Source organism: Vicugna pacos, chromosome 11, assembly GCF_048564905.1.
Source record: "Vicugna pacos chromosome 11, VicPac4, whole genome shotgun sequence".
NCBI classification, from domain to species: domain Eukaryota; kingdom Metazoa; phylum Chordata; class Mammalia; order Artiodactyla; family Camelidae; genus Vicugna; species Vicugna pacos.
Window position 1 is genome coordinate 12,280,650 of NC_132997.1, and position 27,155 is coordinate 12,307,804.

The 27,155-nt window shown below is 43.6% G+C and overlaps 1 protein-coding gene across 1 annotated transcript in view; it reads right to left on the reverse strand.

The window, feature by feature from the left end:
• Positions 1-27,155, reverse strand: part of LOC140699628 (trafficking protein particle complex subunit 9-like) — a 217,159-nt gene that overhangs the window by 182,763 nt on the left and 7,241 nt on the right. Inside the window, exons 2-3 of the mRNA XM_072972260.1 lie at positions 26,744-26,903; positions 23,395-23,568 (exon numbers count right to left, since the gene is read on the reverse strand). Of these exons, the coding sequence (XP_072828361.1) occupies positions 23,395-23,552 (158 nt within the window). The 5' untranslated portion in view covers positions 23,553-23,568; positions 26,744-26,903. The remainder of the gene's footprint in view (positions 1-23,394; positions 23,569-26,743; positions 26,904-27,155) is intronic.

Below are 27,155 nucleotides of genomic sequence, written 5' to 3' on the forward strand. Positions count from 1 at the left end.
GCAAGATGAAGAAGCAGAGAAAACTTTCCCAATTAAAAGAACAAGAGGAATCCCCTGAAAGAAAGCTCAATGAAATAGACTTCAATAGCCAACTAGATCAAAATTTCAAAAAAGGAGTGGTCAAATTGCTGAAGGAATTAAAAGAGATAGTGCTTAGAGAAATAAAATATGTCAAAAATGAAATTGAAGCTATAAAGAAGAGCCAAGCAAAATGGGAAAACTCATTGACAGAGATGAGGAATGATCTAACAGCTGTGCAAAGCTGACTAGTTAATGCAGAGGAACGAATTAGTGATCTAGAAGACAGGGCAACAGAAAGCACCCATTCAGAAGAACTACAAGATAAGCAAATAAAAAATAATGATAATAGCATAAGGGACCTATGGGATAATATAAAGCATCCCAATCTTCGCATAATAGGGGTCCCAGAAGGGGAAGAAGGATCAAAGGGGATTGAAAAGGTTTTTGAAGAAATCATTACTGAAAACTTCCCAAACTTAAAGAAGGAATCAGATATACAAGTACAGGAAGCTCAGAGGGTCCCAAACAGGAAGAACCCAAATAGACCCACACCAAGACATATCATAATCAAGATGGCCAGAGTCAAGGATAAAGAAATGATTATAAAGGCAGCAAGAGCAAAGCAAAGAGTGAATTACAAGGGAACCCCCATAAGGCTCTCAGCTGATTTCTCTACACAAACACTACAGGCCAGAAGGGAGTGGCAAGATATATTCAAAGCCCTGAATGAAAAAAAGATGCAGCCTATGATACTTTATCCAGCAAGGCCACCCTTTAGGATAGAAGGAGAAATAAAGAGTTTCACAGACCAAAAAAAAAAAAAGCTGCAGGAGTTTAGCAACACTAAACCCATGCTAAAAGAAATATTGAAATGGCTATTCTAAATTGAAAAGCAGCAGGATGCTACAGAAATGAGAAACGTACAGCTGGAAAGGTGATAACCCATGAATTACAAATAAAGAAAACACGAAATTATAAAAGAAGACATACAAATCACTGAGAGTGGGAGAGGGAGGCAGGGAAATATAGAATCTTTTTTTCTTTCTTTTTTAAATTTTTTTAACAGAAGGATGGGTTTGAGATCATGTTATTATCAGTTTAATAAAAACGGGTATAGGTTAATAGATTTACAAAAAAGGGTAATCACAAGTCAAAAATTTACAAGGGAGTCACAAAAATTAAATAAAATCCATGATAATAGAAAGGAAAATTACCAAACCACAAAAGGAAGAAGAAAGGAACAAAGAGGATATATCAATTCAACTGCAAAGATAAGTTCAAAATGGCAATAAACACACATCTATCATTAATTACTGTAAATGTTAATGGACTAAATGCTCCAGTCAAAAGACATAGAGTGGCAGAGTGGATAATAAAGCAAGAACCTTCAATATGCTGCATACAAGAGACCCACTTTAGGGAGGACACATATAGATTGAGAGTGAAAGGATGGAAAAGGATATTCCATGCAAATGGAAAAGCCAAAAAAGCAGGTGTTGCAGTACTGATTTCAGACAAAATAGACTTTAAAACAAAGGCCATAAAGAAAGATAAAGAGGGACATTTTATAATGATTAAAGGAGTGATACAAGATGAAGACATTACACTCGTTAATATATATGCACCCAATATAGGAGCACCTAAGTACATACAAGAATTACTAACAGAGATAAAGGGGGATATTGATGGGGATACAATCATAGTTGGAGATTTTAACACTGCATTAACATCACTAGACAGATCTTCCAGACAGAAAATAAACAAGGCAACAGAGAAATTAAATACTACAATAGAAAAACTAGATTTGGTGGATATTTTCAGAGCTTTACACCCCCCAAAAATAGAATATACATTCTTTTCAAGTGCACATGGAACATTTTCCAGGATCAATCATGTACTTGGGCACAAAAGAAACCTCAACAATATTAAGAAGTTAGAAATTATCTCAAGCATCTTTACTGACCACAATGCCATGAAACTGGAAAACAACAACAGAGAAACAAAAGAGAAAAAAAGAATAGCATGGACATTAAACAATATGTTATTGAAAAAACAATGGATCAATGAGGAAATCAAAGCTGAAATTAAAAAATACCTTGAGAAAAATGATAATGAAAGCACAACCACTCAAAACCTATGGGACAGCAAAGGCAGTGCTAAGAGGGAAGCTTATAGCAATACAGGCCTTCCTCAAAAAAGAACAATCTCAAATAAACAAGTTAACCCAACACCTGAATGAATTAGAAAAAGAACGAAAAGCCCCAAAAAGCAGCAGAAGGAAGGAAATAATAAAGATCAGAGAGGAATTAAATACAATAGAGATTAACAAGACCATAGGAAAAATCAACAGAATCAAAAGCTGTTTTTTTTGGAAAAGTAAATAAAGTCCACAAACCTCTGGCTAAACTCACAAAGAAGAAAAAAGAGAGAGCACAAATTAGCAAAATAAGAAAGGAAAATGGAGAAATTACAACAAACAAAATAGAAATATAGAATATCATATGAAAATATTATGAAAAAGTATATGGAACCAAACTGGATAACCTAGAGGAGATGGACAAATTTCTGGAAACATACTGTCCACCAAAACTGAATCAGGAAGAAACTGAACACTTGAACAATCTGATCACTAGAAAGGAAATAGAAATAGCAATTAAAAACCTCCCTACAAATAAAAGTCCAGGACCGGATGGCTTCACCAGGGAATTCTACCAAACATAAAAGAAGAACTCACACCAGCCCTTCTCAAACTCTTCCAGATGATTGAAAAGGAGGGAATTCTCCCAAACTCATTCTATGAAGCCACCATCACCCTGATACCAAAACCAGGCAAAGACACTACAAAAAAAAAGAGAATTATAGGCCAATACCACTGACGAACATAAACGCCAAAATCCTCACCAAAATTTTAGCAAATAGACTTCAACTACACATAAAAAAGATTATACATCATGACCAAGTGAGGTTCATCGCAGGGACACAAGGCTGGTTCAACATACACAAATCAATCAATGTAATACATCACATCAACAAGAGAAAGGACAAAAACCACATGATCATCTCAATCGATGCAGAAAAAGCATTTTATAAAATTCAACATCCATTTATGATAAAAACTCTCGCCAAAGTGGGTATAGAGGGAACATATCTCAACATAATAAAAGCTATATATGACAAACCTACAGCCAGCATAGTACTCAACGGTGAAAATCTCAAAAGCTTCCCACTAAAATCTGGACAAGACAAGGATGCCCACTATCACCACTCCTATTCAAAATAGTCCTGGAAGTCCTAGCCACAGCAGTCAGGCAAGAGAAAGAAATAAAAGGGATCCAAATTGGAAAAGAAGAGTTAAAAGTGTCACTATATGCTGATGACATGTTACTATATATAGAAAACCCTAAAAGGTCCACACAAAAGTTTCTAGAGCTGATTGAAGAATTCAGCAAGGTAGCAGGTTACACAATTAACGTTCAAAAATCAGTTGCATTTCTTTACACTAACGATAAATCAACTGAAAAAGAAAGTAAAGAAACACTCCCCTTTAAAATAGCACCCAAAGTAATAAAATATCTGGGAATAAATCTAACCAAGGAGGTGAAAGAATTATACACAGAAAACTATAAACCACTGATGAAGGAAATTAAAGAAGAATTTAAAAAATGGAAAGATATTCCATGCTCCTGGATTGGAAGAATCAATATTGTTAAAATGGTCACACGGCCCAAGGCAATCTACAGATTTAATGCAATCCCTATCCAATTACCCAGGACATATTTCACAGAACTAGAACAAATCATAATAAAATTTATATGGAACCATCAAAGACCTAGAATTGCCAAAGAATTACTGAAGAGAAAGAAAGAGGCTGAAGGAATAACTCTCCCAGACTTCAGACAATACTATAGAGCTACAGTCATCAAGACAGCATGGTATTGGTACCAAAACAGACATATAGACCAATGGAACAGAATAGAGAGCCCAGAAATGAACCCACAAACTTTTGATCAACACATCTCCACAAAGGAGGCAAGAATATACAATGGAATAAAGACAGTCTCTTCAGCAAATGGTGTTGGGAAACCTGGACAGCAGCATGTAAAACAATGAAGCTAGAACACTCCCTTACACCATATACAAAAATCAACTCAAAATGGATTAAAGACTTTAACATAAGAAAAGATACAATGAACCTCCTAGAGGAATACATAGGCAAAACATTATCTGACATACATTTTAAAAATTTTCTCCTAGAAGAAATAAAAGCAAGAATAAACAAATGGGACCTAATGAAACTTACAAGCTTCTGCAGAGCAAAGGAAACCAGAAGTAAAGGAAGAAGAAAACCTATGGAATGGGAGAAAATTTTTGCAAATGTAACCGACAAAGGCTTGATCTCCAGAATATATAAGCAGCTCATACATCTCAATAAGAAAAAAATAAACAACCCAATCCAAAAATGGGCAGAAGACCTAAACAAGCAATTCTCCAAGGAAGACATACAAATGATCAAAAAGCACATGAAAAAATGCTCAATATCACTAATTATCAGAGAAATGCAAATCAAAACTACAATGAGGTATCACCTCACACCAGGCAGAATGGCCGTCATTCAAAAATCCACAAATGACAAATGCTGGAGAGGCAGTGGAGAAAGGGGAACCCTCCTGCACTGCTGGTGGGAATGCAGTTTGGTGCAGCCACTGTGGAAAACAGTGTGGAGATTCCTCAAAAGACTAGGAATAGACTTACCATATGGCCCAGGAATCCCACTCTTGGGCTTGAATCCAGAAGGAAATCTACTTCAGGATGACACCTGCACTCCAATGCTCATAGCAGCACTATTTACAATAGCCAAAACATGGAAACAGCCTAAATGTCCATCAACAGGTGACTGGATAAAGAAGATGTGGTATGTTTATACAATGGAATACTACTCAGCCATAAAAACCGACAACATAACACCATTTGCAGCAACATAGATGCTCTTTGAGAATGTCATTCTAAGTGAAGTAAGCCAGAAAGAGAAAGAAAAATACCATATGAGATCGCTATTGTGTGGAATCTAAAAAACCAAAACAAACAAACAAACAAAAACAAAGCATAAATACAGGACAGAAATAGACTCATGGACAGAGAATACAGACTTGTGGTTACCGGGGAGGGGGTAGAGGGTGGGAAGGGATAGACTGGTATTTCAAAGTTGTAGAATAGATAAACAAGATTACACTGTATAGCACAGGGAAATATACACAAAATGTTATGATAAATCACAGAGAAAAAAATGTGACAATGAGTGTGTATATGTCCATGAATGACTGAAAAATTGTGCTGAACACTGGAATTTGACACAACACTGTAAAATGATTATGAATCAATAAAAAATGTAAAAAAAGAAAAAGAAAAGTCCGATGTTGCCACTGTTTGCACAGGAAGTCTGAAATGTTCACAGCGAGATCACAGAATTAAACTAAGTCATAAGCAGAATAATATTTCCAGGTAGTCAGACATAATGGACAATTTGCTACCCTGAAGCACTAAGCAAAGGAATAAAAAAAAAATAACGTTGTTTAAGACTTCCTTTACAAACAGGAAAGTTAAGACTGTAAGAAAGTGCAACAGCGCCACCTATGGCTTAAAAGGCCTTCCAGGTTGCCTGGAAAGATGCAACACAAAAATTGTCTGTGGATCAGAAACAAGAATCAGATAACTAAATGCTTTTGTAGCACATACTGCACTTCGCTTCAGGAAAGGGAGGGGTATTCAGTACTTAATCAGATATTGCTAATACTCCTGAATATATACAAAAGACACAGGCTCATGGAAACTCATCTTTGAAGTGGAAAGAATCCAGTCCAGCCACTTCATTTTACAGGAGGGGAGACTGAGATCTGGGATCTATCCTCCTGGCCATCAGCAGCAAAGCTCTCCTAGTCCTCATGTCTTGCACTGTAGCAAAAACCAACAGACCTGTACTAGCCCTATATTCATAAATGTCATGTCTGTATTTTTTCCAACAGTAGGTAATCTAAGTATCTTGCAAAATACTTCTCAAAGAGCCAGGAAGTCATAGAAGTGTATTGAAATACAAAAACATTTATTTACATATTAAAACAGCATGAGCTTTTTTCTATTAAAAAAGCTGACATGTCAAATCAATGTTTTGATATTTTAAAACCTATTAAGAGTGCAGAAAAATAAATCAAAATTTTCTTTAATCACAAAAGAGAGAAGCTTATTCCCTGAAAATGATCAATGTGGATTTTTCTAAACTTAATGCTTCTGGTCAGATTCCTACGAATTTAAATGTCTGAGTGTATAGTTACACGGCAGCATGTACACTGAGTTGTAACAATACACATTCTGTGTAAATAATCTTCAAGGTCGTCTGCTTAAGTCAATTTAACTAGTCCCTGTCTCAATAGAATGATACAGATTTCATTAAAACTTCATACTGCACGCACACACACACACAAAACCCTGAATCCTTGTTACTTTAAGCCATATTCATATATATCCATATTGAATATGCATCAGAAACAAGCCACCCTCTTTAGTATTCACAGTTGATCCTTCTAAACTATCTGTCATTGTGACAGCACATTTTTACTAAGCAGCTCTTGGATGCTTTGTATACAAGGCATCTACCTCTCACAGTCAGACACGGTAAACGGCATCACTCAAATTTCACAAATGAGGAAATATACTTAAGCCATGGAAACAACGTACATATTTATCATCAGTAAAGAAAAGAGTAAAGATTTTACTTTCAATATTCACTGACAAACTTTTCCTCCATACTAAGACTACATACATAAAATAAATTCAGTCACTGTAAATTATTCTGTCAAAAAGCACCACTAGAGAAAAACAAGCAACATCAATAGCAATGATTGGACTTTCAAAGCCCACTCCTATTTTGCACTATAATCATTTTTAATGTTTTGTTTTTAGTGCTTACATAGCACTAAAATAAAGAAAACATAAACTATTTAAGTCATTACCTGAGAATGCAACATTTGTGAAAATGTACAATTTTAATTTATGCCACTCTGTCTCACATTCTCAATGGTGTCTCTCCTCTGAAGGCCTCATCAGGCTGAGATCGCCAAAATCGGTCATTTATGGACTCACAGGTGTTCTGGAAACCACTCAACAGGAGGCTGATCAGAGGAGAAATTGAGAATGCATCCTGTGCAGCCTGGGTTCCAGCACCGAGCTAGGCACCGCCAGCTGCGTTTGATTTGGGACAAGCTGCCCACCTCTCAATCCCTCAGCTACAAAAAGGCGACATTTATACCTATCGTCAAATACCTGCTTTGAAGTAAAACATGAGAAAAACAGTTTAGCCTTTGGTAGGTGTCCACTCACAGCAAGCTTGGTCATTATGATGATGAGGATTACTTTTAATAAGTTAAGCGAGACCAAAAATTAGAAATCACCATAAAGGAGAAACATTTTAACTCAATAAGCATTTCCTTTTGAATGGATTGAAGAAAGTTCTAATGATTTTTTTAATAAACCAAATTTTGTCCATTAATTTTAGATTTACAGGTTTATAGACAAGTCTCCAAAAAAAGAATTAGAGGCCTCTAACCTCTGCATACTAAGAAAGTAAAGTTTAAAAAAATTATGGGAGAGCGTATACCTCAGTTGAGATAGTATGTGCTCAGCACGCGTGAGGCCCTCAGTTCAGTCCCCAGTAACTCCATTTAAAAACTTTTTTTTTTTTAAAAAGGAGAATTAAAGGGAAAAGATGGAGGACTACGGAATTTTTTTAGAGAATCCACTCAGATTTAAGATGGGGAAAAAATATCCATTTATCACAGGAAATCTTGAGAACTATGTAAACCGGATCTGAGTTGTCTAGTCTTTAACATTATTCATGAATTCATATTACCAAGTCTTAAAACTACCTGATAACCCACAGTGGTGATAGTGATCATAAAACCTGCCAATGCGGATCGAACTCCGGCTAGGGCTGCTCTGTTCTGACATCTCTGTCCCTGAGGCCTCACCAGGCTGACAGCACTAAATTTTGTCATTCATGAGCATCTCGTGTAAGTCTTCCATTTGTGCGTCTCAGTCTCCTCTCACCAGCTCCTCTGAGGGAAGCACTGTTATAAACTTCCCCACCCGCAGATAAGGCCACTGAGGCACAGAAACTAAACCTGCTCCAGGTCGCATCGGCATTAAAGGACGTCTGTATTTCTGCTGTTTTGCGATTGACAAAGGAATTTGAGATATCAATACAAGATAGACTGTTAAATAATCAAGTCTGTCAGGTCTTCACCTCAAAGAGCAGATACTATAAATTCCTGATGTAGGAAGAGTCTGCCGCCACAAAATGACTCAGCTAGAAATTAATATCCAAGATGAAGCAGCGGATACACATAAATATTCATGACTGTCAACTTCACTCACGGGTCTTGGCCCTTCACTGCCTGAACTGGGGTGAAATCCCCACCCGTGTCTGGGAGGGAAGAGCGGCTCTTCCAGGTCTCACCCAGGCTTCACGGGCTGTTTCTCCCTACAGACTGTCCTAAACGATTAAAAAGCTCTCAAGATTTTTACACCAGGCAAAACTGAAAGACATTTCTGCATATGGAGCACTTTCTCAGGCTTAAACCATTTTTGCCTACACTCAGCAAGGGGGAAAAAAGAAACATGACTCTGCAAAGTCTCTTAGCCTTACCACTCACAGGAGTTGAATGATCTCAGCACAAGATGACCCTTCACATTACAGGATGAGAACAAAATAAAGCCGCCCCAACAACAGGCACTCCCAGAGACAGCGCTCAGTAGCCTTCTGCATACTCACGGTTGTGCAGCCCTCACCACCATCTATTTCCAGAACACTTCATCACCCCAATAGAACACCCCTGTCACTAGCAGTCACTCCACAACCCTCCTCCACCCAGCCCCTTGCAACCATCATCTGCTCTCTGCCACTGCATGAGCCTATTCTGGGCATTTCAGATCACTGAAATCAACAATATGCGGCCGTTTGTGTCTGGTTCCTTTCAATTAACGTGCTGTTATCAAGGCTTTCCCATGTTGAAGTGGTATCAGCATGTCTCTTTCCTTTGAAAATGTTAAACTTTATTAGAAGGTGGTAAATACTATCAAAAATAGTAGAGAGGGGTATAAGGGATGGGGTTTCAAAGGGAAAAGGCCGGGTTGAGCAGTCAGGGTGGACTTCCCAGAGCAGATGGATTTTTCATATTCCCCTTTATTTATTTTTTCTTTTTTATTCACTCTTATGTCTGAATAATGTTCCGCTAAATGGAGATACTACATTTTGTTCATCCATTCAGCAGCTATATATGGACGAGGTCCAGAAGAATGAGTGTAAGTGGTGGCTAGCAAGGCCGGCATTTAAGCAAAGGGCAAGATGTGCTTTCAAAAAAAAAAAAAAGCGAACAATCAGAGGCACAAGGAAATTCAGCGCATTTCTGAGAAAGTGCATGGTTGCTTCAGTAGGACTGCCGTGCAGGGCTGTGGGGGAGAGTGACAGGAGACACAGTGAGGGAGTCACCTGAGAATATTCCCCACTGCAAGCAGCTCAGCCAATTCTCCTCCCTCATCCTGTATTTTAGAGACATTTTTGCTAGCTTTTCTCTTATTTCAAGTAAAAGTACTTCAGTTACACATCTGATCATCTGCATCAGACCACATTAGCTCCAAGCCACAGAAAATCATTCACTGACCGGAGCAGCTCCAAGACATAACATTGATGGACCAGGGAGTCCTGCAGCATCGCATCCTGCAGGCACAAACCACACATGTTCCCTGGTGATGTCCAGAAAGTAAAAGGCATGGAAATATCTCACTGCTGCTGCACGACATCTGCCCCCAAATTGCCCCCAAGTCATGCTGGCACAGCACTACTCAACCCTCGCACTACCCAAAAAAAAAAAAAAAAAAGAGAGAGAGAAAAGGAAAGAAAAGAAAAGAAAAGAAAAGAAAAGAAAAGAAAAGAAAAGAAAAGAAAAAGAAAAGAATAAAGCTAAGAAAGCAAATTTAGGTTCTTCCATTGAAAACCAGCAACCATCACTGCCAGTATCTGAGCTGGAATGATCCTGACTTCAAAAACCACTGTGCAGTTACTATTCAAACGTGACAGACATATATGTATTTCACGTAGATGATATTACAGTGGGATTTTTCTTTTCGAAATTTCCAGTTGCAACATTAGCACAAGAAAGTTTATGTTTCAGTTTTTAAAAAAATCAATTATTTTCCACTTTCTTAATTTTGAACCTATTATTATTTTATAAAGGGAGCTATGCTGCAGATTATAAACCAAATATCTGGCTTCTGCAAAAAAGACCTATATGACTTCACTATTTCAGAGCAAGCTTTAATGATGCTTTCAAAAGTGGGGTCTAGGGCGCTCACTAACAGCTCTTTAAATACTGACAAAGATGTGCTATTATGTAATGCAAAGGGTCTACCTACACATCAACTCAGAAACCAAAGAAACTACACGAAAGCCTTAGTTTATCATTTTAAAATATTCCTATTATTTTGAATATTAAATTTCTTAAAAGATAAGATTTTTTTTGAGAAAGACATCAGTTGTATTAAATTTCCTCTCACCAAGAAAGCAATCTTTATCAAGAATTAATACCCCTATGGAAATCCAAAAGACGGGACGTTTCTAGCTAAGTTAACCTACAGATCTCAACACAAGACTAAATCCTATCAAATCTCACTTGAACGAGCTCAGCAAAGTCCTGGGCTACTCTGGAACTTAGCTCTTCTTTTCCATATGTTGGCAGAGCTAAGATCATCACACAAGGCAGGGAAGGAGAGAAGAGGTAAGTCCACCTGGCGGCCTCCATCTGTTTACTTCCAGCCACAAGGTGTCGCTAGAGCGACCCCGCTAACAAGCCCTCCCCATAAGGAAATCCGGCATCCACACTGCCCCTGCGGTCCCCAAGCAGCCCCGATGCCCCTCTCCCACTGGTGGCCTCCGAGCCTGTGAATGGTCTTCTAATGACCCTCCCAGTTGGTGACACCCTCCCCCTCTTCCCTGCTACACACACACACACACAGCCAAGGCAGCCTTCCCAAAGCACAAATTTGATTACATCTCCCCCACTTCAAACCCTTCAGAGGCTCCCTGGTAGAGTTCTAGCCCCACCCCCGACCCTGCTTGCCTATCCTCACCTCAGTACCAGGTCCCCAGTGACCTCAAGGGCCCTGTGACTGCTGCTTCCCACTAGCCTCCAGGCTCATTTTAACTGTTTGTCAAGGAAGCCTTCCTTCCCTCCAACCTCCGCACTTTGGATTAGGTGCCCTGCTGTGTTAATAGAACATTTTAATCTAAGTCAACTTCTGACACTGCTAAGCTCTCAAGAAGCAAGTACATTTTGCTTACTACTGTGGGTCCACCCCCTCTCCCCTAGGCACTCAGAATTGCGTGTGTTATGAATAAAAGAATGAAGGGGTGGGACTCAAAAGGACAGGCAGAGCTGCTCTCCTAAGGGTCACTTCCTGCTGACACCATTCACTGCCTCCTCTGTGTCAGTTCTAGTAAAAACCAAGCTCCTCCAAAGCCCTCCACCCCTAGGCCCTCTCCAGTGTCCTTCAAAGCAGGGTCACCCACCACCCTGGACCACACAGGGCAGTCTCCCCGAGTCCCCACCCCACAAGCCTCCAGGCCTCTACCCGGGCTGCTCCTGCCTCCTGAGTCACCCTCTTGATTCCTTCTCATGGCTGACTCTTACTCTGTCCTCAGAACTGAATGTAGAGCCAATTTCTTCCAGGAAGTCCTCCCTGATGATGTCCTTTAGCTCTTGGCTGGGCTCCGTCTACAGCAGCACTTCTTGGCGACCAACTGGTATTTGTCCACCTGTTCCTTTGAGACCATGAACTCTTGGAGGCCACGTGGGAAAAAGGAGTGAGGTGACAAGAGGGGTGGGAAGAGCAAACAGCAAAATCACAGCTCAAGTCCCAAATTCAAGGATTCTGTCTCAGATAAAAAGAATAAAATGTTTCATAGGTGTGTCATTTGGCTATGATTTTTGTGGCTCATGGAAAACAAGAGCTTGGTGTTCAAGCCTAAAATCCAAGTTACATGCAAAGAAATGTATATATTCATATCCAAAGGAAACCAGAGCTGCTCAACAACACTTTGCAGTTAAAATCCAAAGGAACTTTGATAAAGGCAATCTCCCTCTCTCTATTTTTATTTATTTTCTTTTGGTATCATATAGTTTTAGAAGTATTTGTATAACTAAGTGATGGCTGCAGCCTATGATTCTGCACTGGAGTGTTTGGGGCTAAGGAAGCCCAGATTACATGCACTGTGTAAATGCAATCACACCAACACAATGACAGGCGCCCTAGTGGCAGAGCTGAAGTTCCAAAGCAGAGAATCTTATGTTGGAAGACATCTCTCAGTAGAAAGTAAGAAATGCAATGTTCTGTACTCAATTTCATTCGCTTTATGGGCCATTAACAGATAGTATATCTTGTCTAATGAAACCCGAAAATATATTGTCATCTTCGATTTTCTCCATCTGACTGTTTTATGTTTAATTTGGATATCAAACCCTCACTCCATACGGAAAGCTCAGGCCTACGCTGCAGCACAGTTACATCCCGTGGAATAAAGTGGATCAAGGGAGAACTGGAGAGTTTCCCTTCAGAAGCTGCTAAGTGTGGTTTTGCACCTGTACATCATTTACAACCACACCATCGTCAAAAGAGTAAGACCCTACATCTGTGGAGCAAAAAGCACTGCGGTGCTTCCGAACCATCAAAGAACACTGAGCTTTGTGCAACAGTCCTGAGGCACTTAAAGCGTACTTTCTCTGAAAGGGTCCGAAACTGACTCACTTCACCATTTCAGGTACAACGGGGAGGTACCGGAATTAGTAGAGAGAACATGCCCTTGAAGTCTGACAAGGCCCTGCTTGAATCCTGCTACAGCATTTACTAGCCGCTAAATGGACCAATTCCTTAACCCCTCTGAGAAGGCTTCCCAATCTTCAAAACAGGGCTGCCACCGCCCATTTGGGAGGCATGGATGTGAATGCAACACGCAAGTAGGGCGGCCGACTGGTACGTGACACGGGGCCTGGCTAGTTTCCCTCAGCTGCCCTTCTCCCCCTTTAAACTTGCACTTTTCCCCCTGGTACGGGTGAAGCCCCCGGAACAGACTGCCCGATTCTTCTGTGTATCCCTGGATACATACCTTACCCTTAGGAGGCCAGAAAAACAACTGCCTCCTCCCCAGTCACTATCAATATTCTTAAGAGTCTGGGTATTTTTAACTCTATTTTTCAGGGAGACTATTCCAGAATTGTTCAACCACCTTTCTCCAGGTTGGCTCCTCTCCCAGCGCCCATCCCTTCTCACTTCAAATCTTCTGTCTGATTGCCTTTTGTTCGTGGGAAAGAGAGTCCGCTAGGGTGCGGACTCCCGAGGCCTCCCTCCCTTCCTCACAGGAGAGTGTGACTACATTCTCCCAACTCCCCACTGCGACTCCAGCTTCTGAGGAGTTTCCCCTTGTGGACCCTGCAGCCTCTGGATCGTCCCAAGATGTGCACACGTGGCCAAAACCCTCCCTTCAGATTTCTTCCTGGGTGGCCCTGCCCACCCCCCAGAACCTTAAGGATAAATGCCATTGCTCTGAAAATCACAAACGCCGCTGACTGACACACCAAAGCTGCATGGTCTGGGCTTTCCTCCAAACCAGGCACAGCCCTGCCCCCACCAGCCAAAGTCTGCACCTCTTGAGATGAGCTGATCCACTTGCACGGCTGTGAACACCAGCTAAGAATGACGAATCCTAACGTGTATCTCTAGTCCGGCTCCTTCACCTGAGCCCCAGGCTCATAGACCCGAGTGCCTCTTGGAAGTCCTAACTTGGATGACAAATGGCATCTTAAAAATGCCTTATGTCAAAAAAAAAAAAAAGCCTTATGACCACCATTTACTCTAGACTTCGATTCCTGGCAGGTACCTCCCAGGCTCCCCATTTTAGTAACAGCCCCATCACCCACCTAGGTTTTTGAGGTCACATTCAATTTCCACTGTTCCCTCCACCTGGCCCTGCCCTGGAATCAGTCTTGTCATTTCTGTCGCTAAGCCAGTCTCAAGTCTGGTTCTGCAGGGAGCACGGATGGAAACCGTTAAGCTCACAGCAAGGTGCACTGAGTCACAGTCCTCCGATGGGAGTTCCCTGGAGGGATAGGCATCTCCTGCTGCCGGTCACCTCAGAAGGCACTGGATTCTCACAAAGAAGGACCAGGAGAAGGGACTCAAGGATCTCCCGTGGTCTGAGCTTTGAAGGGCCCGAGGTTTGGGGGAGCTCCTAGTTAGCTGACACTCATGTCAGTGAGTAGATGAGGATGGTAGGAACCCAGGCAAGTCTGTTCTCGCTCCAACCCCTTTTCTCTCGGGAGCCACGGGAAAGGCCTGTTTCCAGGGCACAGACCAGACATCACAGATCCCAGCCTGCATTTGCCAACCCAGACAGCCTTGACTCCTACTTGCGACTCTTACTTTTGTTCTGTTCCCCCCCCAGAATGTGATGGACTCTTTCAGAAAGTCTGGACTGTCTCAAGCGAGACCAAGTCAGTGAAGGATGAAGTGTCCACATTTGGACCAGAGCATGAAAGGAGAAACAAGGCCTCATGTCCAGCATAACGGTGGTGGCCAAACCCTTCCCCTGGGTGAGATGAAACAGGGTCGGGGTGAGAATGCAAGGTCCCTTCACGGCTGACAGGGGTGTTGGAGACTCACTACCGCAAAATAACGACATGGCCGTCAGTGGTGGACATCAGCTGCAACAGACACAGAGTCAGCTATTAACTGCCAAAAAGGGGTAAAAGTAAAGGCCGGTGCAGGGAGGCCTGCACGGCTGCTGAGGCAAACCACAGACCCGGCTCTGAATACCCACTGGCTGAAGAAGAGAGGAAGCTACGGTCCCCTTTAGCGGTCCCTGTGTCCACCAGATCCAAGTGAACCAGCTCCTTAGGACAAGGCAATGTTTTCCTGATACTTAGAAAAACCAGCCTCATAAAGGGAACAAAAGAGTGGCATGGTTTTAGACCCGCTCCTGCCCCTCTATGAATGCAAAATAAAGTAAATGGCTCTGGGAAGGTGAATGCAAAAATAAAACCAGAAAAACAAAAAACTGGTGACTGCTTCCTCCAACAGAGTCCACTGCAGCTGCTCACCCCCGAGCCGGCCACTTCCTCACCAGTGACCGCCGGCCAGGAAGCACAGTCACGCACGTCACACAGCGACAGCCAGGAACCGTGTGCCGAGCACGTTTGTGTAAAAGCCAGAATCAAGCAAGGTGCTGCAGATTTTGACTTTCCAAGTTTAAATACTCCATGAAAAAAATCCCTCAGCAGCCGCCTAAATCAATTCGCATCTCTCTTCTTCAAAACAAATAAACAAAGTTAGTAAGAGAGCATTTGTTACCAAATATAAGGAGGAACAAACAGGTTCCTCAAAGCAAGGACTTTAACAGGTATCAAACTCCAGTGGGTGATGTGCTAACAGAGCAAAAATTCCAAAAAACTAGAAAATAAGAAGATGACTAGGATAATATATGAATCATGGCAACTGTTAAGTTTTTGCTTTTTAAAGCGATGGAGACAGCACAGAGGGCGATCTGGCTATTCCAATGCAGGGTGTGCACAGCCCACATTTTCAGACCCAACAACATGCTCACAGGGTGGTATAAGAGAAAAAGGAAAATAGAAAAAGGAAAAGAGGAAAAGCGAAAATAAGAAACACACAAGAACAAAAATAACTGACAGCATTTGCAAGAAATTACGTGAGTGTGATGAGGACAGGGACGCGGGGACGGTGAGACCCACCCTCACCTCCTGATCCAGGGAAGGCAGGGGCCTGAGGGGAGCGGTGCTGCCGGGGGACCCCAACGTGGTCAGCGCCCCAAACCAAAACTTCACCTAGTTGCGTGTAGACAGCTTTTGGGCTACAAAATGTGTTCACACTTCAAGCTGGACAATGTTACTCACTCCCACCAAGAGGAACAGGGGAGAATTAGGTTCTGCTCCTGAACCAAAGCATTGTTTAAAAAATTAATGACTGTGGAATAGTAAAAGCAACTATGGAGTAAAAGTGACTGGAGGAGAACGTGCTTGACCCGAGCTCACTGGCCGCGTTATCTCACTGACGTTCAGATGCTGGCTGAGCCCTTGTGGTACCAAAACAGACAGACCCACAAGGAGGGAGGTTTAATGCGCTGCTGTATTTTGATGCCTGGAGCCATGCCTGGTACACGAGGTTCTGGGTAAACAATGGTGACAGTGTCAACCACTATGGGCTAAGCACACATCCAGCTACTCCACCAAATCCCAAGGGCAGACTTCAAAAGGCAAAAACAATCTGGCATTCTCTGGTGGGTCTGCAGACTCAAAGCCAAGCAGTTGCTGAGCAAAAATGTCACCAGTGCCTCCTTTGACGAAAGAGGAGGCACTGGCCTGGGGGCTGGTGCAGGGCTCCGGGCTTCCACTGCTCACCCACCAGTCTGTCCAGGGCGAGAAGGTGGTCCCTGCTTACATTGCACCGATGCGCCTACCTTGAATGACGCCTTGGGACTCAACAGGAGGTGACAGGTCAGGTGAACGGAGCCAGCCTTGGTGTAGCACGGTTCTGGCAGCTATGCCCTCAGCAGTGCCCAGTTTCCTAAACCTGACACCTCATCTCCAAGGAGCAGAAGGGTAGTGTGGGCATGTAGATCACAGGACCATGTGAGGACAAGTACAGATCATGGCCACGACATGCCTCTCCCCTTCCTTAAGCCATAGAGGAATGTCCGGGGAGGAAGTGAAAATTAATCCAGAGCCCGCCAGGCACCATACGCAGGTGGGACACGGATCCCCTTTGTCTGTCATTCACAGGACTGGTGTGGATTTTCTTTTTATCAATTCTCTGGCATCTTCTCCTCCATCTTACCAACAACAAGAAAGGAGAATCTGACCTTAGAATCAGACAATCACAGAGCCCCTCCTGCACAGCGGGCCCGGCAGCACGTGTCATGTCCTCCGACCGTCACCTGTGGGACCGCCATGAACGCTCTCGAGACTCAAGGCCCGAGACCGCAGGCCGGGGGGGACACAGCTCCCCTCAATCTCCCCAGTAAAGGGGGACCACCTCTCGGCAAAGACATCTCACCCTCTTCTGCCCGAGGGACAGCTTGAAAGATACACAGGGAAACATAGTAGAGGGTGAGGGGGTAGGCAGCCCAGAAGAGCTCGTCTGCCCTTCCAAGGCAGAGTGGGGCCTTTGCCATAATCACAGGGACAAAGTGAGGACGAATTTTTCCCTGCTCTGTTCCATTCTCCGTGACACGCCTTTCCCTGCATAAGGAGCTCATTCGGATGCCCCTGGCAGTGTTTCTGATGTCCTAAATTGGCATGGTGGCTGTCAGGCAGGGGAGAGGGCCTGAGCCGTGCTAGTGCTGGGCCTGGGAGGCAGGAGACACCGGCTCCACCCCGAGCTCAACCAGCACCTCGTTCTGCGTCTCGGGAATCAGAGTCTCATCTATAAGCGAAGGGATGAAACTGTCCCAGGACAGGCTGTCCAACAGGAATGAAATGAGAGTCATGTAAATAATGTTTCCCAGTTGCCACGTTTAAAATGTAAAAAAAAAAAAAAACAAGTAACTGATTTTAAGAACAGACCTTACTTATTCTACTGTATGTAAAATACTATCATTTTGACATGTAATCAATATAGAAAGTAACAAGATAGTTTATATTCTTTTTACTAGACAAGTTTCAGCGTCTGATGTGCATTTGACCTACAGCACATCTCAGCTCAGACCAGCCTCCTCCCCAGCACTCCTAACATCAGTGGCTGTGGCTACTCTATTGGACAGCAACTCCAGGGGTCCCACCAAGTTTCCTGGCTGAAAAGGGGGAGTAAGTGTCCACACTAACCCTAAAAGTATCTCTCTGAAACAAAAGCAGATTTACTTTTAAATGTCTGAAAACCGGCGGGCTGCACCTCCTTCCCGCCTTGGCTACAAGACAGCCCTCCTCCTTGCTGATCCCATTCTGGATGTAGGGAAGCAATCTTTCACACAGCCAGGGTGGCCCGGCCTTCAGGTTGACTTGCCTGCTGTCTGTGTCCAGTCCCACGATGTCCTCCTACTCAAATAGGATGTAGAGGAGGGGGGTCTTCTCCCCAGAATTTTCGGGGGCCCCATCCAGCCACTTGGACTTGGGCAAGATGAAGAGTGACTCAGTGAAGTCGTCGATCCTCTTCTCCACCAGCCTGCAGTCCTCGTAGATTGAAGGCCACGTCGGTGCGCGGCTGCTCGGCCACCTCCCCATACAGCACAAAGACAAAGAGCTGAGAGTCATAGCGCGTGGTGCCATACAGCTCCTCTGTGCATGGAGCTTCTAGAAGGTCTTGGCCAAGAGGCAGTTGGTAATGGTGACAAGGCCCACGACATTGCGGTGGGTCTGGGAGTCACTCCATCCATTCTCGGGCACATAGTGATACCTATAGTAGATACAGAGTGCCCACTGGGAGCCGCACGGGCTGATTTGGCTCACCAAGGAGATTCCATTATAGATGCAAAAGAAATTCTCTAAGATGATCCCCACGGGTTGGACGACAACGGGGAGAGTCTGGTGGTCCTCAGCACACTGCACGTAGTCAGGGGCGCTCATGTTGCAGTCCCTGCCGAGAAGGGAGGGTAAATCGATGTACATACTGTGCTGTGGGCTGCGGGCCTCACTGGGTTGCAGCGACCTGGTGTGCACCAGCCAGAAGGCAAGGGAAGTCCAAGCAAATCGTGGATAAGTTTGTCCTCAGCGTCTGCACATGGCTACTGAAGCTCAGATCACATTGCCCAGCTTTTGGTCTAGGCTTCCATCCCCTGCAGAAAAGGGTCATTTCTTGTTTTCTGTTTCCAACCACCTAGGCAGGCCCTGATGCAGTCGGTGCTCAAAACTGCTGAATAAAGGAATGAATAAAGGAACTGCTTCCCCACCCCTCAGCAGGATATAATGCAAAGAACCATAGTAGGATCAAAATATCTGGATTTCAACTCCAATTTATTTGAACTCCTAAGGTGCAGAATAATGGGTAAGAAAACTTGCTTTGGGGAGGAGGGTACAGTTCAGTGGTAGAGCATGTGCTTAGCATGTTCAAGGACCTAGGCTCAATCCTCAGTACCTCATTTTAGAACAATGAAACAAATAAATAAACTTAATTAACCCCCTCAAAAAATATTTTCTCAATTCAAAATTCAAAAAAAAAACCCACCTTGCAATTGACACAACATTGTAAACTTGACTATAATTCAATTAAAAAAAAACTCCTTGCCTTACAAGAATATATCTGGATTATGGAATTATGCAGATGTAAAATGCCTAGGGTACCACCTGCATAAGAAGAAGGAACTGTACAAGTGTACTATCCCTCATTTATGAGCTATTTTTCCTTTGGGGAGGTTATAACCTCTCAGAGATATTTTTCTCATATTAAAAAAAAAAAGAAAATATTACCTGATTCTCCATACTGCTGAAGAATCAGATAACCCTATGAAAGCATCTGAACCACAGAGTTTATTCAATAAATGTTTGTTGAATGAATGAATAAACAAGCAAAATGAATGCTGCTCCCTGCCACAGACCATCATAATGGTATTGCTTGGAAATGCCAAGCCCACATTCCACCCAAATCTACACTAACCACGTGGTTGACCTGGGCAGACCTGTGTGCTTCTCTAAACACCAGTTTATTCATAAATAGAAATGAGGGCAATAACACAAACCTAAAAGGATTAGTGAGTCACGAATGAATAGTACCCCAACTTTGCAAGATGGAACCATTAAAGAAAATTGGGCAAAGAGCCCATAGGCCCTCTCCATATTATCTCTTACAACTACATGGGAATCTACATTACATCTAAAAATAAAAAGTCTAATATTTTAAAGAGGCTATTGTGTTTAAATGAGCTCACTGTCTCAAATAAGGAACACACAGTACAATTAAGACAATGCGCAGCCCATGAGATGCACTCAGTAAATATTCCCACTGAACCCACTGGTCCCTCCAACTTCAGAGCATGAGGATGTGTCCTTGTGGCCAGAGGCCACTGCACCTGAAGCTAACAAAGCTAATGGTCCCCACTTTCAAAAGCCCTTGCCACCAACCTAGGTCTAATTTTGTATTTGTAATTTTTTTTTCTTTTTATTAAATAGAAATCCCCAATTGCATAGCCTTCAGGTCACCAAAACCTGGCCACAGAGATCATGATGGCAGCCCTTCTTGGTGAAACAATAAAATGAAGAGCCATTTCCACAAGACCTCTGTGTAAATCTACTAGGGAACTTCATCCTGGACTGAGAGGAAGAGGACTGGGGAGGAGGGGGAAATCTGAGGCACACAGACCCATGGGCCACCTGTCCCACAATGGACATTACACTCAACCCTCACCCTCCAGGAACTTCAAAATACACACAGACAGAGTGCTGTGGACAATATATATGTATTTTTAAAGAAATTCCGACTCTCTAGCAGGTCTTGTATCTACAGAGACACAAATGGCTTATGTGTATAATGTTTCACAAAAGCCTTAAAATATTACCACCCCAACTTGACACATTAAGAAACTAGGGATAGAGGTTTATCACATTGTGCAAGATTAGAGAGATGCCACATCAGACACCGTATTTAAACCCAAGCCTTTGCTCCAGTGCTCACACAAGAAAGTGTGACTTACTGCCCCTTTCCTGCCCTCTCCCTGCAATCAATCTCTGAAGAGTCTTTTCTGTGCCACGTGGAATCACAATCACATCAATTTACCACAAAGAGCTATGTGACTCCTTGGAGGACGTGTCAAAATCTAAAGGGTTGGGATGGGAGGAGAGATTTGCATTTTCTGTTTCTCAAAGGAAACATGGCTTTAAAAGAAACTGAAAAGCACTTATCTAGTCTAAGCCCTCATTGTGCAGAGAAGGAAATGGAGGCTCAGAAGAGATGAGGAAAGGGACTTATTAACAAATATTGCCTAAGTGCAGCACCAAGCCAGCCCTGGGCCCTTCTGGGGGAGTACCTGGAAGGCCCAGGAGAATGACTGTTAGAAAAAGGAAAGAGAAGAAGCATACAAGGCCCTGTCTCTATACCACCATACCATGAAGTTCCACCAAATTATCCAGTATGGGTGCAGCCAAAATTTAGGTGGGCTAAACAGGTTATAGAAACCTGGAAGTCTCAACCATGGTGGAAATTCCAACTTTTACTGTTTTCTTCCAAGTTCAAGCATCAGTTCAGTGGGCGCTCCATACGAGGGACTACACAAGGCCTGGAGTCCTCCCAAATACAGATCTCTATTATCACGTGTGCACACCACACACAGGCCCACCAGAAGAAAAACGCCCACACATAAGATGGAATTACTGAAACAGAAAAGAGCCAACCAGCATATATTGCTAGCAAAAACGGTGCTGCTAGAAATAGACTCATGGACATAGAAAGCAAACTGTTGTTAGCAGGCAGGAAAGGGAGGATTAACAGATACACATTAATAAATATAAAATAAATGACAAGGACCTACTATATAGCACAGGGTACTATTTTCAATTACTTGTAATGAGTTGTACTAAAAACAATCTGAAAAACATTTATAAACATATGCATAAGCTTATAACTGAATCTCTGCTGTACATCTGAAGCTAACATGGTAAATTGACTACACTTCAATAAAAAATAATTTTATATAATAAGTAAAAATAAAAGCAACGCCATAAAAAAAAGTAAAAGAACACGGTAATCCCCTTAGCTGTAGGTGGTGGAGAACTCTGCAAGCACCAAGTCCACTCGAACACTCCAGCACTGGCGGTCACTCATTCTAACCATCAGAGAATCACTTGGCTTCTACGAGGTTACTTTTCTCTTCAGTGAAAGGCTACAGTTGCATCTAATGATGTATTGAGCCTCATCATTCACAAACCCAAGAATTAATGAGGATTTCCCATAGGCATGGCTCTGGATAGATGAAAAGATAGGGTCCCAGATATATTCATGTGTAGAAGTTTATGCCATAAAGACATTAATTCTTCCTGCTTTGATAGACAGATTCATTGCAATTCTGATTAGAATTCCTCCTAGATATTTCATGGAATGTAACAAGTTAATTTATGGTCAGGAACAGCCAAGAAACTTCTTTAGAACCACCACTGGGAAGGGGTGGATAGGTCATGCATTTCAACTGGTCTTTCTGATGTGATGAAAACGTTCTGGAATAATAATGGTTGCACAAATGTGAATATGCTAAAAGCTGCTGAATTGTAACATTTAAGTGGGTGGACTTCATGGTGTGTGAACAATATCACAATAAAGCTGTTATATGAAAAAATCCTTCTTGCCAATTATTTTTCCCTCTATACTACTAGTCTGTCCCACAATTTAAGAAAAACAAAGAAAAACAAAACAAAACAAAACAAACCAGATTTTGCCAGGAGCTCTTTAGTAGTGCAGTGTCACTGGGTCTCCAACGCCTCGGGTTGTGCTGTTCCTGTTAACACACAATAGCTGGGCTGGACTAGTTAGGGACTATAAGTATCTTTTTAAGATCAACGGTCTCACGTTTCACCCTGGGAGAGTGAAGGATGGAGGATGAGACAGCCTCATGCCTTCAGCTCATTTTTAACTGAACAAAGCCCTGCTTTCACCACTGTAATTCCTCTCAGTATAAAAACACGTTACATCAACAAGCACCGCCATCATAACACCTGAAAGAGTTCAAGGTACTTACCTGGGGCAGAAATACTGATCAAGGAGACAGAAGCTCCCTCAGCACTGCTGCTCCATTTTCCCGACTCCACCAGGAGAAGCTGGGCATTACCGCCGCGGGCTCTCAGCCCAGGGAGCAGCGCCCACGCCGCTAATCTTGACCTCAGGGATCGGGAAAGGGAGAGGAAGGCAGCCCCGGGGTCGCGGGGCAGGGAGAGCGGGGTGGGGGACGCGGGCTGCAGCCCCGCTCGGAGGCCAGCCCCAGCCCCAGCCCAAGCCGCCCGCCCCGTCCGGGTGTGCAGACCCCGCCCGCCCGGGACACAGCCCGCCCAGTGGTGGGGACGGGTCGGCGGCCAAGGAGAGGAAGCCCGGGAGGAGAGGACTCGAGGGAGGGAGAGGGGAAGGGGACGCCAGCCGCGGACTGAGGGGAGCCCGGCTGGGTCAAGAGGCGGCAGGGGCACACCTGGCCCTGGGCAGCTGTGGCCGGTGCGCCAGGGCAGGTGGCGCGGGCAGAGGGGCCTGGCCCGAGCAATCCAGCTGAACACACGCTGACTGGCGCCCTGGGGGGCTGTGACACGCCGACCGCCCTCCCGCAGCCGCCTCACCCCTTTCCCGATATCCCCTCACCTTGCACTTCCACAGCCAGAGGCCCCGGCCCCAGGCAGGAGCCAAAGGCCTACAGGGCGACAGAGCTGAGAAGCCATTGGGGCCGATCCCCGGCTCGGAGCTGGAGCTTCCAAACCGCGGTCCAGCTGGCAGCGACTGCGCATGCGCAGGAGGGCCATCGATCTGCTCTGGGTCCTGAGAGAGAAGGGGAACCGAGGGAGGGAGAAGAGGGGAGGAGGAGGGGAGGAGGGGAAAAGTGGAGGGAGACACATGGACAGGAGGAGCAGAGAGAAGGCAGTTATCTGGAATTGGGAGGGGAGTAGCAGAGATGGGGAGAAAGCGTTTTACCTCTTGGGGCATCCCGAAGGAGGCAGCAGTCCTGCCTATACACCCTTCTCTAACCCGTCATTGCCCACAGCTCATATTTTACGTCCCTGGCCCAGCCCTCCAGCTAAGGTCTCTGCAGAAACCCTACGGGTATCACACCCGTTGCCCCCACAAGGAGCTAGGTTTACTGTTGCTCCGGGAACCAAGCACCCGCAGGTGTTGTTTCTCAGAACTACCTTGGGAAGAGTACATGTTCCCCTTTTACACGCTGGGAAACAGGCAGGCACGATCTCTGCCTTAGCTCCACTGTCCCAAGTGTTGGGCTGGCAGGGAGCGGGAGGTAAAATGTCAGAGCCCCAGAAGGAGCAGACTGCCTGAGTGTTGGTGTATAGTCCCCATCCCTCCTGGGTAAACCACACCCCAACCTCTGGGAATAATCAAGGGCTCACCTTAGGCCCCTGTGTGTGGGAGAGCTGCCCTCAGTCCCAGTACCCAGCTTGCTAGGTAGGTAGAAGTGTTATTGAGTCCAAATTCATTCTCCTCAGTGCAGGACAGGCCAGTAAGTTGGGAGACCAAGTGTTGGGGCATGGAATAGCAAGTTTCTGTAGACCTAGATGGCAAACTAATGTCCTAGAAAACCATCTCCCCAAGTCAGAATTCAGGCTGCTTTCCTATGTGCTTGGTTTTTGCAAACTTCTTGGTGTAGGAATTCCTTCTGGTTAGAATCCTTTGTTCTTGCAGCTATCTCCCTGGGTCAGATCCCTGTAAACCTCCAACAAAACAAACGTTATTTTCTATTCTGCAACTTGTTATCTTTATATGATTGGAAAAGTGTTAAATACCCTTAAAGGTCAGAGCCTTCCGAATAGGCTCTCCTGTATATTTTAGGCTCTAGGCAACATTGTTTTACAAGCAAGATGAAGCCTAGGAGACAGAGCACAGGGTTAAAGTCAAAGGAACAGATCTAATATGGAGTCAGATTTCTTCTTTTCTATTACTGTGGCAGAAGCCACTTGAGGATTTAAGTCCCTTTAAGTTAAAAATAAGTAAAACTTTAAAGGAATTTACATACATTGGTGGGAACGTGCATAGCATATCTGGAAAAGCACACAAAGGATTGTAAACATTGGCATCTCCAGGGAGGCGTGTAGGAACAGAGGATGAGGGAAAAGTTCTTTCACTTGAGTATTCTTTGCTCTGTTTGAATTTTTTTATCCATATGCATATATTTCTTTTTCAGTTAAAATAAATGTGTAATGGAGCAAAGGAGTAACTAGCTCAGCAAATACAGCAGCCATAGACTCACTGAGTCATCACTTTTGATTTAAGCCAGGAAGCATTATTTGTCTCTCTCCTATGTGTCCAGTGTTGTCTTAAAACTTCTTTTATATATTTTTTTATAAAATAATAACATGCTATCCCTCACCCCTGCCCAGGGCTGGTGGAAAACCAACTGAGTCTTTATTGAGTTGTTTTCCAAGGAGTAGAGATGAGTTATAAACAGAACACAACTTCAGGGCAAAACAGGCGGAGTGGTTTTCCAGCAGGCCAATAGCGATGACCGGTTTTCAATAGAGGTGCACAGAGGCTGAGAGAGAAAGCCTCCAGGACCCTACAGAAAGCTGCCCAAAGTGCCTTCCCCATGGCACTACTGAAATAGGAAAGAAGAAATCTGACTCCATATTAGATCTGTTCCTTTGACTTTAACCCTGTGCCCTGTGTCCTAGGCTTAGTCTTGTTGTTTCTGCACCTTTTGTGAAACAATGTAGCCTAGATCCTGAAATATACAGGAGACCCTATTCTCAAGGCTCTGACTTTGAAGGATATTAACACTTTTCCATTCGTATAAAGATAACAAGATACAGAATAGAAAATAACATTTGCTTGTTGGAGGTTTACATGGATCTGACCCAGGTGAAGAGCTGCAAGAACAAAGGATTCTAACAACAAAGAATTCATACACCAAGTTTGCAACAACCAAGCATTCCCGCTTCCCCTTTTTAATATAAGAGCCTGAATTCAGATTTGGGATGATGGTTCTCCAGGACATTGGTCTACCATCTTCTCCGCTGGCTTTACAAATTTAAGCCGCTCTTTCTTGCCCCAAATCCTTGTCTCCTGATGTGTTGGCCTGTAATACACGAGTAGAACAAGCCTGGACTCGGAAACACAAACATACATTGAAAGTACGCATTTGGTATATTAAATGACATGCTTCCACTCGTATTCCTGAGGTTTTCTTCTCTTGACCACTCCTACTATATTTTTGAAAAACCTGTCATGTGGACACATTTCCATCTCTAGCCACTACCCTTCCAGGTAAGAACTGATGCCAAGAAGGTAATGAAAGTTGCTAGAAGGTATTACCTCGCCAAAAAAGAGCAGAAGTGGGTTCTGGCTGATGTTCAGGAGCAGGCCGGGGCACCTGACAAGATGTCATAAGTACGGATAGACATCTGGGCACCAAAGGAGAAGCTTCTAAACTTCCATGAGGGACTTGTTGGATAGGAAGGAACAGTCCCAGACTATAGTTCTGATCCCACCACGAGCTTCCTGGGCAAGGCTGGGCAAGTTATTTAAATTCTCTAGACCCGTGCTGTCCAACACGGGAGCCACCAGCCACATGCAGGATTATGATGTTATTCTGTAGCCAGACAGAATTATAAATAAACACTTTATTGCAAAGGGTCAGCAGGTATAATATTTAAAAACATTATTGGTTATCTTGCCCTAACAAGTTATTTTTGTATGTCTAGCTTTCTGTGGTTTGTAATGCCTGCAACTAATGATTCCCTTACAGTGAGGTATTTTGAAATTATAAGTTACTGGACACAGTACACTCATATCACAGTTGAAAAAACTGATCCCAATAAGCAAGGTGATCTGACTTATTAGTTATGAGCAGGGGCTCTGGGGCCAGCCTGCATAAGTATTAATTCTCACTCTCCCTCCAGGGAGTTCTGTGTGAATCTTGGACAAATTATTGTTATTGTTGTTGTTGTTGTCGTTGTCGTTGTTATTATTTGTGCCTCTTTTTCCTTACCTTTTAAATAGCGAGGAATATGTTGACTCTATCCCCTACAGTGTTGGCAGGATTAAATGAGTAAACGTCTGTGCTGCCCACTTCCCTGGGTTTCAGCATTCTCCAGGCAATCAGTGCCAAACGCAGTGGCATTCTCCACTGTCTTCGTCAGTCTGGGATTCTGTAACAAATTACCGTGGGTCGGGTGGCTTAAACAACCAGCATATTCCTTACGGTTTGGAGGCTGAGGCTTTCAAGGTCAATGTATCTGGGAGAGGATTGCCAGCTCGAAGATGGCTGTCTTCCCACTATCTTCATGGCCCAGAGAGGAGAGAGAAGCAAGCACTTTGGGGCCCTGTATAAGAACACTAATACCATTCATGAGGGCTCTACTCTCATGACCTCATTTTATCCTACTAATCACCTCGCAAAG